The sequence below is a fragment of the Dromiciops gliroides genome, chromosome 1 (genome assembly GCF_019393635.1).
Source record: "Dromiciops gliroides isolate mDroGli1 chromosome 1, mDroGli1.pri, whole genome shotgun sequence".
Classification (NCBI taxonomy): Eukaryota; Metazoa; Chordata; class Mammalia; order Microbiotheria; family Microbiotheriidae; genus Dromiciops; species Dromiciops gliroides.
The window spans coordinates 523,742,889-523,759,591 of record NC_057861.1 but is presented as its reverse complement, the minus strand read 5'-3'; the positions used below and the strand labels follow the sequence as shown (position 1 = coordinate 523,759,591).

The window sequence follows — 16,703 nt, the reverse complement described above, 5'->3', positions numbered from 1 at the left end:
AGATCAGAGGCCAGAGAGTCCAGAGCCCAGTTTTCCGGACCAGAATCCAGTTTCCTTCTGATGACATCTTACCACTCCAAGAAGACAAGAGAACTCAGAGACTTTATATGAATAGTTTTGTTCTGTTGATTTTGTTTTCTGTTTCTGTTATAATATACACCATCTGTAACATGTACTCTCTGCAGAGGCCCTCCTTTTGCAAGACCTATGTCAAAGCATGGTTCGTGAGGGACTGCCCCTCTGGACAAAATTTTCTTCTCTCCCTTTTCTATATTGTTATTTACATATTGTTAGCTAGCATAGGATATCATTTTTGGTTGTTTCATTGAGCAAACACATTCGTTTTTCAAATGAAACAAAAGGGGGAACTGTAATGATTAGAATGACACCACCTACTGGAGACTTAATATAGGAAAGCTCCACCATGAGGAGAATGTCTCAGAGGGCAAGGCCATGCGGCTTTTCCTTGGCGTCAGGAAGTAACATTTGCGCATGGGTACTGTCTACCAAGGCTACCAGCCAATCAACTTGAGGAGCCTCCCATTTTCTGGGAGGGGACAGGAAGGAGGAAGGAGGGCCTGCACAGAGAGATCTGTCATTTTTTTGGATTCCTGACTTGATGGTGGCAGTAGCAGCAGAGGACTTCACATGAAATTTGAGGAAAGATAGGAATGCCAGGCTGTTGGAATTCTGTTCTCAATCTTTCTCTTTCTATCTTTAAATAAACCCTTAAAAACCTAAACTCGTTTTATCAGTGATTTTAGTCAGCTTCCCCCAAAACTGGGGGAACAGATTAGAACCCACATTTAGAATTTTAAATTACACAAGCCTTATGCTAAATGCTGGGGACATAAAGACAGAAAATGGTCCTTGTCCTCAAGGAACTTAGATTTGACACGGGGAGACAACATATACTCATATAAGGATATACACAATATACCAAAAATAGATATAAAGTAGTTTGGGAGAGAGCAGGATCTAAGAGGATCAGGAAAGGTTTTATAGAAAACAGTGCCTGAACTGCATCTTAAAGGAAGTAATGGATTCTAAGAAGTGGAGATGAGGAGGAAGTCCATTGGCACGAAGGACAGCCAGTTCAGAGGTTGGAGACTAATGTGTTAGGAATGGCAACAAAGCCAATTTGGCTGGACTGCAGTGCACAGGGGCTGGGCAGGCTATATAGAAGGAGTCTGGGAATGTTTGCTGGGGCCAGACTGCAAAAGATTTCAAATGTCAAACATAAGAGTCTGAATTCCATTCAGAGGCAATTAAAAGAAGGAAAAGCAAGTATCCAGGAAGAGACTGTGGGTCAATAGGGTCAAATGCTTGGAGAGAGGTAAAGAAGGATGACGATTGAGAAAAGATCATTGGATTTTCCTACAAAGAGACCATTATTGACCCTGGAAATGGTAGTCAAGGGGTTGGGATATATGAGGTTGAACAGAGTGGGAGAATAGTTACTTGAGTAGGTGTTAATAGGAACTTCAACAGAATCCTCTTTTCTTCTTGAGACCTGGGTCTAATAGGTCTAGAAAGGCAACTTTATTTACCCTTGAGAATATATATTGAGAATTCCAAGTATCAGATCTCCCTCTTTTATTGTGAATAGTTTAGAGATCTGGACAAGTTGAAAGAAGTTTTAGGGATTTTTTTACATCTTTCTTTGGTAGAAATCTGTTAATTAGGAATCAAAGGGAGCTGAACAAGCTTGCCTCTTATCAAGAGGAAAGGCAGGAAGCCTGCTAGAAATAAATTAAGACTTGTTCAGGATCCCCTAGGGTCTAACTAATTAAGCTGCCGATTTGGCTAACCTGCAGTTTGCCACAGTAGTCCCCAGCAAGATCCCACGAGGTCTGACAATAAGAAAAAAGACAGGTCTGAGGCTCTCCCTTCTAGAAAGTGGAAGAGGCAAGAAGCAATGTTCAGTTACCTTTAATTTTGTGCTTTCTTTGTGTTCCAGGTAATAGCTATGAAAATGCAAAATGTAGGTCAGTCTCTATCATAGAGGTTAAAGTGCTGGTACATTGTAGGTTCTTAATGATTGCTAGTTGACTGGCTGACCCTTGACTGTGTATAAATAAAACCAAGCTGGGGCAGAGGGTGTGGAAGCTTCTGGCAATTTCCAGACCTCACATATAGGGAACATTGATGTGTCTAGATGTAGGAGATAGTAGGAAGGTAAAGAAAGAGAAAGTTATTTGTTCTTTGAGGGCAGGAACTGTTTTGGTTTTGTGTTTGTCTAATTTTACATTTGAGGAAACTGAGGCACACAGAGGTTAAGTGACTTGCCCAGGGTCACCCAGCTAGCAAGTGTCTGAGGTTGGATTTGTATCCCCCCCCCCCACAGTGCCACACAAATAATTAATGGGGGACTAAAAGTAACTTGCTTTGACTATTTTAGTGTGTTGGGGTTAGTAGGGTGACAAGGCATGGCTAGGATTTACTGTCACAATAAAACAAGAATCCCTCTTGTTTCCCTGAAGAAGATGAGCAAAAAGGGGCCACACTTTTAGCTGTACACAGACTCTACTTAACTTTGGGAAGGTATCACTGACCTATGTGAGTTAGAGTTGTGAGAGGCTGCAATACAAATGCCTTAGCACAGGTCTTCCTGTCTTGATGGGATTCCAGCTCTGGTTGGACACCCTCTATTCTGTGACCTCAAAAATTGGGAATTCAGTAGACATTAAGTTCCTACTGTATCCCAGGCATTCGCTCCCAGGCTGTGTGACCACAGACAAGTCAACTCAGTCTTTCAGTGCCCCAGGCAACTTTTAAGAAGTGGGCAATTCCTTAAGTTGCAGACAAATGACTGATCTACATTGGTAAAAGGGAGTTTCCACACAAGAAAAGGAGAAATATTAAACACATCCTTTCTCAATAACAGTACAATAAAAATTTTAATCAATCAAGGGTATTTAAAGAAAGAATTAAAACTGAAATTTAAATAATTTAAGAATTGTTGAGTCAAAGAATAAATTATAAAAACAATAGATGGTTTTATCAAGGAAATTACAATGAAAAAACATGCTAAACATTTGGGGCTATAGCTGAAGGAGTCCTTGGTGGAGAATTTATACCTCTAAACACTTTCAACAACAACAACAGAACATATCAATCAATTGTGCATGTGACTAAAATAATGATGAAAATCAAATAAAAACAAATACAAAAATGAAAATTCTGAGAATCAAAGAGGAAGTTTGAAAGAATGAAAAAACCTCAATGGATTGGTAGCTTAAAAAAATTAAAATTGACCATTACCTAATCTTATCTAAAAAGGTAGAAAAACCACATTGTCAATATAAAAAAAATTAAAGGAAAATTCACAACAAAGAGTAGATAATAGAAATTATTATAAACTATAATAATAAAAACTCAGATATATATATAGCTAGGGACAGTGCTAAATTATTGACAATTATTATTTCATTTGTTCCTCACAACAACCTTAGGAGGTAGAGGCTATTATTGTTTTAATTTTACAGTTGAGGAAACTGAGGTAAATAGAGGTTAAGTGATTTGCCCAGGGTCACCCAGTTAGGAATGGTTTTGTAGTTCTTCCTAACTTTTTGGTCGGCTCAATGCTACAGTGTATAGAGTAACAGGCCTGGAATCAGGAAGACTTATTTTCTTGAGTTCAAATCTGGCCTGAGACACTTAGTAGCTGTGTGACTCTGGCCAAGTCACTTCACTCGGTTTGCCTCATTTTCCTTATTTGTAAAATAAGCTGGATAAAGCAATGGCAAACCATTCCAGTATTTTTGCCAAAAAACCCCAAAAGAGAGGCCACAGAGTCAGACATGACTGAAACAACTGAACAACAGCAACAAGCTCCTAATTCCAGGTCTAGCACTCTATCCACTGTGCTATCTACCTGCCCAAAGATGATTGCTTAAATCAAAAGTTGGAATATTTGCAAAACTATAAAATATATAGATTAACAGAATAAGAAATCGAGAATGTAAATAACTGAATCCCAGTAAAAAAATGAATAAGCAAAAAATGAATTCCTAAAACAAAAATAAACCCAACACCAGAGATTTTTACGTGAGCTTGATCAAATATCCAAAGAATAATTAATTCCAATATTACATAAATTATTTATAAAAATGAAAAAAGAATGTATCCAGCTAAATTCTAAGAAACAAGTGTGGTCTTGATACATAAAATAGAGACAAAACAGTAGACCAATATCTTTAATGAATATTAATACAAAATATTAAACAAAATATTAATCTACAGCAAAGAAGTCATGGCAATGTATTTAAAATATTGTGTACTATTACCAGTTTTTATGAATATGAGGAATAGAGAATTGGTTCAATATTAGAAAAACTATAAACATAACAGACCTTATTAATAACAAAAACAATAATAATGACATGATTAAATTGATAGATGCAGAAAAAGCTTTTAAAAACACACTTTTTCTATTAAGAACATTAAAAAGCATAGGAACAAATAGATCATTCATCAATATGGTAAATAGCATCTCTCAACCAAGAACTAGCACTATCTATAATGGAGAAATGCTTTAGGCTTTTCCAATAAAAACAAAGAGAGAGGGGCAGCTAGGTGGAGCAGTGGATAGAGCACTGGCCCTGGATTCAGGAGGACCTGAGTTCAAATCTGACCTCAGATACTTTACACACTTACTAGCTGTGTGACCTTGGGCAAGTCACTTAACCCCAATTGCCTCACCAAAAAAAAAAAAAAAGAACAAAGAAAGAGCAAGGACATCCGTTGAAATCACTATTTGATATAATTCTACAAAATATAGCTGTAAAAGAACTCACATGTACAAAAATATTTATAGCTGCTTTCTTTGTGGTGGCAAAGAACTGGAAATCAAGGGAATGCCCATCAATTGGGGAATGGCTGAACAAGCTATGGTATATGAATGTAATGGAACACTATTGTGCTGTATGAAATGATGAGCAGGAGGAGTTCAGAGAAACCTGGAAGGACTTACATGAACTGATGCTGAGTGAGAGGAGTGGAATCATTAACAGAGTAACAGAAACAGTGTGATGATCAACTGTGATGCACTTGGCTCTTCTCAGCAGTGCAATGATCCAAAACAACTTCAAAAAATTCAGGATAGAAAATGGTCTCCACATCCAGAAAAGAGAACTGTGGATTCTGAATGCAGACTGAACCATACTGTTTCTACTTTTGGGCTGTTTTTTCTTCTTTCTTTTTTGAGGTTTTCCCCATGTGCTCTGATTTTTCTTTCACTATATGACTAATGCATAAATATGTTTAATGTGATTGTACATATATAACCTATATCAGATTGCTTTCCATCTTGGGGAAGGGGAAGGGAAGGGAAGGTGGGAGAAAAATTTGGATAAAAACAAATGTTGAAAACTATTCTTACATGAAACTGGAAAATAATAAAATACTTTTATAAAAAAAGAAAGAAAATATAGCTGTAGTAATAATACAAGAGAAGACCAAAACAAAAAAAACCCCAAATTCTGCTCTTTTGCAGGACTTATGACAGCATACTTAGGAAACCCTAAAAATTCAGCTGAAATCTTTAATAACTTCAGCAAAGTAGCAGAATATAAAGTAAAGCTACAAAATCATCATATTTTCTGTACATTACTACTAGTAAAGCCAAGAAGAAAGAGATAGAAAAAATATTCCTTTCAAAATAAATGCAAAATGTCTAAAATATCTCTGGGAATTTACCTATTAAGACTTACAAGGAGTTATATGAATACATTTACAAAAAATTTTAATAGAAATATTGTTTTTTAATGTTGTTGAGTCATTTTCAGTTGTGTCTGACTGTGACTCCATTTGGGTTTTCTGTGCAAAGATACTGGAATGAGTTGCCATTTCCTTCTCCAGCTCATTTTACAAATGAGAAAACTGAGACAAACAAGGGTAAGTGACTTGTCAAGAGTCACACAGCTAATAAGTGTCTGAGGCCAGGATTGAATTCAGGAAAATGAATCTTCTGATTCTGGGACCAACCAGTACTTTATCCATTGTACCACCTAGCTACATGGTATTCAGTAAATCCCAGTCCCCTACTTACTAGTGTAAGGATTTACTATTCAACAAAAAAGTATGGAAAATTGGAAAACAAGCTTGTAGAAATTCTATTTAAATCAATATATTATACTACATACCACAATAGGCTCTAAATGTATATCCATATAGATAGAAAGGGTCATGTCATAAATGAATTATAGAAGGAAGGAAGAACATGCATTTCATTTTTCATGTATAGGGCAAGAGTTCTTAACTAAATAAGTGATGGAGAGGATCACAGGATATAAAATGGATAATTTTGATGACCTAAAATTGAAATGGTTGTGTACAAACAAAATCAATGAAATTCAAATTAGAAGGGAAAAGGTTTACTGGTTAAACATCTTTGTCTCAAGCTTTGCTGAAAATGGTATAATGACTAGGATATAGAGAAAATTGATTAAAATATATAAGAACTAGAGCTATTCAATAGGTAGTGGTCAAAGGATATTAACAGTCTGTTCTCAAAAGAAGAAATGCATGCTACCACCAACCAAATGAAAAATGTTCCAAGTCATTCATCATAAAAGCCAGCACCAGATGACTGATAAACCCCTGCAGTTGAGTCTTTAAACCTCAAAGTACAGAAGAAAAGAGGCATGACTAAAAAGTAGTTAGTGAGGATTTTGATTGACCTGCAATCTCAGTATGAGTGAACCTAAAATGTAAACTCAGTTGGGAAAGTGTGATGTGCTGAATGAGTTCTACTCTACTCTGCCCAAGTCTGCCAGTTCTGGGCCCATTTTGGAAAGGTCTCTGACAAATCAGAGTCCTCCAGAGAAGAGTTATAAGAATGTGGAGGAGGGCAAAGGGGAAGGGAAGGGAAGAAGAATTTATTAAGTGCCTGGTATGCGCCAAGCATTGTGCTAAGCATTTTACAGATATGATCTCATTTGATCTTCACAACAACCCTGGCAGGGAGTTGCAATTATTATTCCTATTTTACAATTGTGGAAATGGAGGTAGAAAGAAGTAAAGTGACTTTCCCAGGATCACACAGCTAGGAAGCATCTGAAGCTAGATTTAAACTCAGATTTTATTGCATTCAAAAGAAGATCCTGAAGGTGTGGATACTAGAGACCATGCATCAATTTAAAGAACTGGGTGTGTTTGTCCTAAAAAAGAGAAGGATTAGGGAGGGGGTCATAATAGCTAAATAATTCAAGGGAAAAGAAGACTATAGAATATATATGTATATAGAATATAGAAAAAAGAATATGGAAAAAGAATTCAATTTGTTTTGGAGGTTCCCATGGGAACAGGACTAGGAATGGCAGTGGACAGTGCATAGTTAGGCATTAAGGAACAGATTCCTAAAAAATGCAGTTGTTAAAGATGGAAAAGCCTACCTCAGGAGAGAGTGGATTTACCATCACTAGAAGTCTTCAAATGGAGGCTAGATGACTTCCTGTCAGGGATGTTACCAAGAAGGGACAGGTGCATGTTGGGCTAGGTAACCTCTGAGATACCTTTCACTTTGGAGATTCTATACATAAGTCAGTGATATAAGAAACCAATCACTTCTCAAATGCATAGTCTAAGCCAGGATTTCTTTATGTTTTTAATGTCACAGGCCCTTTTAGCAGTCCGGATGAAACTTTGGAAGCCCTTCTCTGAATAATGTTTTTAAATAATTAAAAGAAAAGAAAGAAAAAATAATTAAAAGAAACCTTAAATTCTAATTAGAGGTCAGCGAAAACAAAGATGTAATTTTTCACCATCCAACCTCGTGGTCCCCCTTGCCCTGAAATCTACCCCTGGACTCTCCCGGTTTTCCTTCTTTTTTTCTGACCAATACTGCTTTCCCTTTCTTTAATTCTTCTTCCCCCTTTCACTCTCTGTGTATTCGGGAAGGCCCTATCTTTGGCCTTCTGCTCTTTTCTTCAGCCCAGAGAAATTTTCGACACTCCCTTGCACAGATCCCTCTTCTCCCTCCCCTCTTAGTGTTTTTTCCTCTACCTTCCCTTGCTGATTTGTGGCATAAGATCTTCTAAAGGATGCTACTCTTTCTTGACTCTAGATTTATGCATGCACACTGGAATCTCCTTGCTATCACCATATCACTTGCTTTTAGATCAGAGCCATAACTAGAACAAGACAACTGGGGACTTTGCTCTAGGGTATCAAGCTACAGAGGGCTGGTCTTCTTTCTCTGGTAGCTCTCCTTTCATCCCACGCCATAGCCAGCCTACATCTGTAACATGACTTCTGGGAGAACCCAAGGCCTGCTGGTGCAAACGTTTTATATTTTCACCTTACTCTGGGGTCAAGGGAGAGCAGTGATGGTCGTTCTGATTCTTCCCTCTCCCTGTTCCTACCATTTCCTCTTGGGGCTTGGGGTTCATTAGTTACACTGCAGGGCACAGAGGCCCACTTAGCAGTAGACAAACTGCACCTTCCCTCTTGTAACTTCACCCAAACAGTGAGTGGTTTGCATCAAAGCCCCCTGTGACAGTGATGAAGATGGGGGCTTCTATGGAAGCCTGGAAGGTGGGAGCCTGAAGCTTCCCCACACCCTAAGTAAGGTCCTCCTTTGCCCAGTCCCTCTCCCTCCCCACCCTCACCACATGCCTGCCCCAGGTTCCAGAATGCCTGGTTATAACTTTGCTTCAGCTCTGCCAATTTTTTTTTCTGTAGCTCTCTGTGCTTCTCATTTTCCCCCTCTCCCTTTTCCCTGCTTTAGAAGAACATTTTTTTCAAAAGTCTTGCTTCCTGGTCATCTTGGTCCTGCTTGACTTCTAAGGCTGTGACATCGGAATCTCCCAAAGCTTGGCCAATAACGTGACAAAAGGTTACAGCTTTAATGCTGTCCACTGCCTGCCTGCCAGCCAGCAGATAACAACCACATTTCACAAACCGAACTTGCAAACAACAGCAACACCGGTACCCCAGGGGTCTCAAAGAGTTTGTGTTCCTCTCTCTAAGCCCACAACTTAACACAAAGGTTTGTATTAGCTGAGGGAGAAAACCTGAGTCATTCATTATCAAATCAGACTATGCCATTGAGTTAAAAAAAAAAATCAAACCAACCAAACTTACTTTTAAAGATGTAGTTATCATTTGCTTGAATTTTTTTTAAAAAGAATTTTCAGTCAACCAGTAACAAGTGCTGTATTTATACCTTTCTTACCTGTACCAGATTCCATCCTTTGAGAGATTCGGCAATGATGGATGTGACTGAGGGGCACACTCCTCCAAATACCATGAGGTGATTAGGCCCATATTTTATTGCGTCATAGAATGCTTTTAGCCCTTTTGCATTATCACACTGGAGAAGGCCAGAGAGAGAGAAAAAAAAAAAAGAGAGAGAGAAATTAGTATTAAAATTAATTCTCCTGGCCACTACCAAGAACAATACATTTAAACACAAAATTCTTTCTATTGGGCTGGATTTCACTAGTGAAGATATTTATCAAACCTTGATTTTGGTGGAGGTATGCAGAACTGAGGTAAAATCTCAAATAGTTAAATTTTGTCTTTGATTTCTTTAGATTCTCCTTCAATCTCCTTCTACCTCACTCAATTTAAGCATTCCTTCCATCCCATAACCTCCCACTCCCTAGAACATTTTATTCCTCCCATATAACCTGAATAAGGATATATGACAAACTCACTCATACCAAGATATTACTGAATGAATAGCTTGCCTCTCCCAGGAATTATTTTGCATTTTAAAAAGAGCACTTTTGGAAAAGACAGGGAAGAGAGGGAAGAGGAAGGTGACGATTCTCATATTCTTCAGTATTTCAAGGACTCAGAAAACCTTTGATTACAATTTTTTTTAAGTGAGGCAATTGGGGTTAAATGACTTGCCCAGGGTGTCACACAGCTAGTAAGTGTTAAGTGTCTGAGCCCAGATTTGAACTCAAGTACTCCTGACTCCAGGGCTGGTGCTCTATCCACTGCACCACCTAGCTGTCCCTGTATATAATATTAATAAATTAGAGTAACTAAATAAATATCCCTGCTGGGTGACCCTCTGGTAGTAAACCTCTGTGCACTTAGCTATATTTCAGTAACACAACACATGCTCGAAGCCTTTCCAAACTGGTAAGATCTGCCATGACTTAGACTATGTAAACATGGTCTTTGGGCACCTGGAGTCACCTCCATGCTACCAAGTGGCATGAGTCAGTGGAGGTTCATTCTTCCTCCTTCTCTATCTTTCAACATCCGTTAAGTATTAAAATCACTATTACTATGTTAACTGCTAGGAATACAAAGAAGAATGGGCAAGTTCCTACCCACAACTCTCTTTGGGGAGACAAGTCATAAACACAAAAAGATAAATCATAATAGAAGATTGGATATACTTAAGTGACACACACCAGCTGTCTCCAATTCAAATGGCTAATTTTTTTCAGTTAATAGTTCTTTGTACTATTATTGTCTAAATCTTTATTTCTCTTCATAGAGACTTACTATTCCAAGTACATTCATATGGACATAGAGTTGTATGTGATTTGGGGTCAATCAGTCAATATGCATTTATTAAGTGCCTAGTGTGCACCAGAAACTGTGCTAAGTTCTGGAAATGCAAACAAAGACAGGCAAAGGACAGTTTCTGCTCTCAAGGAGCGGATGGTATAAAGGGGGAGACACAACATGAAAATAACCATGTTTTTTAAAAAGATACATATGGTATTGGTTGGAGACAATCAACAGAGGGAAGGCACTAGTGTTTGAGTGGATCAGGGGAAGATTCTTGTAGAATATGCGATTTTAGCTGGGACTTGAAGAGAGACAGGAAATTCAGGAAGAGGGAGAGTATTCCAGTAATGGGGGGATCCCCAGGGAAAATTCATAGTCCAGTGATTGAATATTCTTTTCAAAGAACAGAAAGGAAGCCATTATCACTGGATTGTAGAGCACATAGGAGGGAGGGAGCTGTAAGAAAGACTAGAAAGGTAGGACAGGTCAGGTGATGAGGGGATTTGAAAGATAGAGGTTTTTATATTTAATACTTGAAGTCATAGACAAGCACTGGAATTTATTTAATGGGGGGAGGGGATATAGTCAGGCTTGCATATTCAGAAAATCAATAGGCAGGACTGGGGAAAGTCTTGAGCCATGGAGACCAACCAAAAGGCTATTGCAGTAATTCAAGCATGAGGTGATGAGAGCCTGTACCCTGTGATGGCAATATTAAAGGAGAGAAGGGGACATATACCAGAGTTCGTATAGAGGTAAAAATGATGGGACTTGGCATGAAATTGTATATGGTGGGGATAGGAAAGGAGTAGGAGAGAGAATGAGGAATCAAGGATGACACCAAGGTTTTAAGACTGGTTGAGTGGGAAGATGGTGGTGCCCCTGACAGTAATGGGAAACTTAGTAAGAGAAAAGGATTTGGGGGAAAGATAGGTTTTTTTCGGACATGTTGAATTTAAGATATCTATGGGGCATGCAGTTTGAGATGTCCAATAGGCAGCTGGAGATGTGACTCTAGAGGTTAGGAGAGAGATTAGAGCGGGATTAGTATATTTGTGAATCATCAGCATAGAGATGATAATTAATCCAAGATCACTCAGTGAAACAATACGGAGGGAGAAGAGAAAAGAGCCCAGTCCAGGGCTCTGGGGGATGGCCACCAGTAGAAAGTGTGACCTGGATGAAGATCTAGCAAAGGAGACTGAGAAGGGGTCAGATAGGTAGGAGGGGAACCAGAATATAGAAGTATCACTGAAGCCTAGAGAGAAGAGTATATCAAGAAGAGGGTGATTCACAGTGCCAAAGGCTGCAGAGAAGTAGAAGAGAATGAGGATTGAAAAAGATGATTAGATTTAGCAATTAAAAGATCATTGTTGGGGCAGCTAGGTTGCGCAGTGGATAAAGCACTGCCCCTGGATTCAGGAGCACCTGAGTTCAAATCTGGTCTCAGACACTTGACACTTACTAGCTGTGTGACCCTGGGCAAGTCACTTAACCCTCATTGCCCCGAACCCCCCACCCCTCCACAGACAAAAGATCATTGTTAATTTTGGAGAAAGTAATTTCACTTAAATAATGAAGTTGAAACTCATACTGTAAAGAGTTAAGGAGAGAATAAAAGGAAAGTGGAAGCACCTATTATAGACAGCCTTTTCAAGGAGTTTAACCACAAAAGGGAGGACAGGTATGGGATGATAGCTAGTGGGGATGGATGGATCAGGTGAGGGTTTGGGGGGGATGGGAGAGACAACCATGTTTGTACCAGTATGGCAGCAGCCAGCAGACAGAGATTAAAGGAAGGGAGAGAATGGAAATGATAGAGGGGGCAATTTGCTGGAGAAGATGAGATGGATAACATCTTCTGACTGACTGATGTGGCTTAAAGGTAGGCTGTCTAATAGGTCAGCATTTCACTGACTTGATTGATATTATGGGACAGTCTGAGCTGCTTCTTACACTGTGATAAATTGTATCCAATTTGTTTAAATTTTGATTTTGCAAACTCTAGCCATAGTAGAGGGAAATGCATGTGCATTCCAAAGGCATGGAAGAGGATTGGTTGAGCTCTCTAATATGGACAATAGACACTACATTTCTTTCATCAATCCCCTTCTCTCTACTCATGTCAATACCATTCTAAACTAGGTCCTCCTCACATCTCACTTTGATTTATAAAAGCCTCCTAATTCTTTTCCTTGCTTCCAGTTTCTCACTTCTCCAATTCACCCTCCAAAAGGCTACCTTGATTTTTCTTTTTCTTTTTTTTTGCAAGGCAATGAGGGTTAAGTGACTTGCCCAGGGTCACACAGCTAGTAAGTGTCAAGTGTCTGAGGTCAGACCTGAACTCAGGTCCTCCTGAATCCAGGGCCCGTGCTTTATCCACTACGCCATCCAGCTGCCCCCTACCTTGATATTTCTAAAGCATAGTGCTGGCCATATTACTCCACTGTTCAAGAAGTTCCTATGGCACATGCTTGCTTCTAGAATAAAATAAAGGCTCACCTTTCCAGGCATATTTCACACCAACCCCATCCATACATTCTATAATGAATTTAAACTGGCCAACTTGATGAACCTTTTATATTATATTCCTCCTCCCATATTTTGTTTTTGTTTTGTTTTGTTTTTTAATGAGGCAGTTGGGGTTAAGTGACTTGCCCAGGGTCACACAGCTAGTAAGTGTTAAGTGTCTGAGGCCGGATTTGAACTCAGGTACTCTTGACTCCAGGGCCGGTGCTCTATCCACTGCGCCATCTAGCTGCCCCCCCCCTCCCATATTTTGTGTCTTTGCATCAGCTGCCATTCATACTGGACTACTGCAACAGCCTTCAAATTTTTCTGTCTCAAATCTCTCCCCACTCCAATGCATCACTTGATTACATTTGCCAATGTTGATGGTGTTGTTTAGTTGATTAGTCATGTCTGACTCTTTGTGACCCCATTTGGGGTTTTCTTGACAAAGATACTGCAGTGGTTTGCCATTTTCTTCTCCATCTCATTTTACAGATGAAGAAACTGACACAAACAGGGTTAATTTAGATCTGACTTTATTTGTGTGATAAGTGTTTGTAATTGTGTTCATACGGTTTCTGGGTTTATCCTGGCAAGTAGTCTACCAAATATTTTATCTTGTCTACAGTTACTTTAAATGAAATTTTTCTTTCTATCTCTTGCTGCTGGACTTTGTTTGGCGAAGAAACTGAGTTAAGTGACAGCTAATGTCTGAGACTGGATTTGAACTCAGGGTCATTTTATCCATTATACCACTCAGCTGTCCTTGGATTGCAGTTGCCAAAGTGATTTCCTAAAGGCCATATCTGATCATGTCACTACCTCTCTCACCCAATTAACTCTAGTGCTCCTTTTTACTTGTAGGATCAACTAAAACTCTCTTCTACTTGGCATTTAAAGCAAGTCAGTACCTTAGGCTTTGTCTGCCTCAGTTTCCTCAACTATAAAATGGGGATAATAATCACATCCACCTCCCAGGGTTGTTATGAACATCAAATGAGATAATATTTACAAAGTGTTTAGGACAATGCCTGGCCACATAGCAGGTGCTCAATAAATATTTGTTTTCTTCCTTCTGTGTCTTTCTCCCTCCCTTCCTTAACTGACCATAAGTTGTTGTTGTTGTTTGTCCTTCATTCTCAAAGAGGACCATGACATTGGGAGTGATATCATGACTTTCTCTGAATTGGACTTAAGTAAGGGAGGGCTGTGCAAGGTCACCAGCCTCACTCTCTCCTCCAGAGCCATCTGGGTCCAGTGGCAAGATATATATCAGGACGACTAGAGATGGCCCCAGATGTTTAAGGTAATTGAGGTTAAGTGACTTGTTCAGGGTCATGCAGCTAGCAAGTGTCTGAGGTGAGATTTGAACTCAATTCCTCTTGACTCTGAGTCCAGCTCTCTAACCACTGCATCACCTAGCTCAAAGCACATGTATAAGTATTAAGATTATTATATCACAAAATAAAGTTTTATGTTTTCTAGTCTTAATTTTTAAACTTGATAAATTTAACCTCCCCTATCTCTTTCAAGACTTCTGTGGGCTGCCTTTTCAGGTAAATGAGTTCAAGTATTCAAGAGAAGCTGGATGATTGATTGTTAGTGATATTGTAGGGGAAATTCATGAATCAGTTTAAGAAGATGGATGGATTCCATAATAACATGGATCTAGATTAGAAAGCACAAACACACGTTATCTCTTTTGAACCTTGTGAGATAGGTATTACATTATGATCATAACCATTTTGGAGATAAGAAAATATGAACTAAGGCTAAATAATTCATCCATGGTTATATAGCAAGTAAGAAGCACGATTCAAATTCAGGTCACTCATAAGGCCAAGCCCACCACTTTTTCCATTATACCATGCTATAAGATTCCATTGGGGAAGAGGAAGGACCAGTTTCACCTGGTTTTTCTTCTTTGTAGGCCAGAGGTCCTTAAAAAAAAGAAAACAAAAAAGTCTCCATCCTGTTATCATACAACTAAATGCAACAGAAGGAGTTTGTCTTCAAACATGTTTCTGAGTCCAATGGATTGGATTGAATTTTATTGAATTACCTTTAATAAAATTCCATGAATTACTTTCACCTCATTTTCCAATCTGCAGCTCAGGACAATTCCAGTAAATTGCCATGAGATGGTACAATATTAATACAAGTCAGCTACATTAATATTGATTCTAATCATCCTTCTTTCGCCTCCCCAAAAGCTAAGTATCTCCCTATAACCTGTACAATCTGGAAAACCAAACAAAGGCATAGAAGAATTCATCTTGTGCCCCCTGAATAACCCTGAGACCCTCAGGCTGACTGGAGGCCCTGCCATGGCTCTTGTCATTCTATGACAAGCAGAATTATGGATAAATCTTTATTTGGCTGAATGATCATTTCTCTGTACACACTCAACTGCAAGACAAACTTCCTTGGCTACAGTATAGCAGTTCTCTCTCTCTTCCCCTCCCCTTCCCCAGCTCACATTATCCTACAGACTGCTAGAATTACAGCAAAACTACATGTTGTTGATGAACACTAATTTCATACATATATACATACATGTGAAATGTGTATCTATATCTGGAAGATACGGATGTAGATAAAGTCTATTTCTTACTGGCCTACATCATCAGTGGTGTGGAGTCAGTCAGTATTTATTAAACACCTACTATATGCCAGGCATAGTGCTAAGCATGGAGGATACAAGAAAGGCAAAAGATAACCCCTGCCTTTAAGAGGCTCCCAATTTAATGGATTTAAGTCCTCAGTACAGAAATTCATTCAATCAATGTCGATCAGCAACTCATCTCTCACTGACAGTCTGAGAGAAGTTCTTGGGCACTGAGAGGCTAAATGATTTGCCCATAATCACATAGTTAGTATATACCAAGTTAGTATATGCCAAGACTTGAACCCAGGTCTTCTTGACACTGATCCTTCCACCATATCCATTATGCTGCTTTCCCGCTCTAGGTATATAATATATATCTTCAACAAATAGGTTAGATATCACTTATATGTTAAGAATTACCTTGTGTTTACTTATTCATTTACATATTAAAGCACTTAGAATAAGAACTTCTTTTTGGCAAAAGATTTTTTTTTGGTTGGTCCTTGTATTCCCTTTACATTCCTGAATAATTTCTGATTTAACAAACAGTCAATAGATGCTGAACTGAGTTGAAGTAAAATATTGACACATTAATATAATATAATATATATATATATATATATATGGATGGTTGATACTTTAAATGTGAGATCCTTGTCCAGTGCCTATGTAGACATATTAGTTCTAGATTTATATATGATCAATCTATATGTATACATACACATATTAATATAGCTATATCCATACCATGTCATATTACATACATACACACATAATATACACACATTTATTGTATATGTGTATGTGTGTGTACACACACACACACACACACACATATATATGCAGCTAGATTACTTAGTGGATAGAACACTGGGCTTCGAGTCAGGAAGACCTGAGTTCAAATCCAGCCTCAGACACTTACTAACTGTGTAACCTTGGACAAGTCACTTTGCCTCTGATTGCCTTAACCCACTGAAGAAGGGAATAGTAAATCACTCCAGCATCTTTGCCAAGAAAACCGCATGCATAGTATTGATATGATGGTCCACGGGGTCATGAAGAGTCAGATAGGACTGAATGAGCTGGGTTCACGTCCTACCTCTGA

The 16,703-nt window shown here is 38.7% G+C and overlaps 1 protein-coding gene across 2 annotated transcripts in view; it reads right to left on the bottom strand.

Annotated features, from left to right (window-relative positions):
- GABBR2 (gamma-aminobutyric acid type B receptor subunit 2) overlaps positions 1–16,703 on the bottom strand; it is an 866,539-nt gene that overhangs the window by 624,875 nt on the left and 224,961 nt on the right. For both annotated transcript variants that reach the window (XM_043976613.1, XM_043976612.1), the window contains exon 2: positions 9,179–9,316. In XM_043976613.1, coding sequence (XP_043832548.1) covers positions 9,179–9,316 — 138 coding nt within the window. The remainder of the gene's footprint in view (positions 1–9,178; positions 9,317–16,703) is intronic.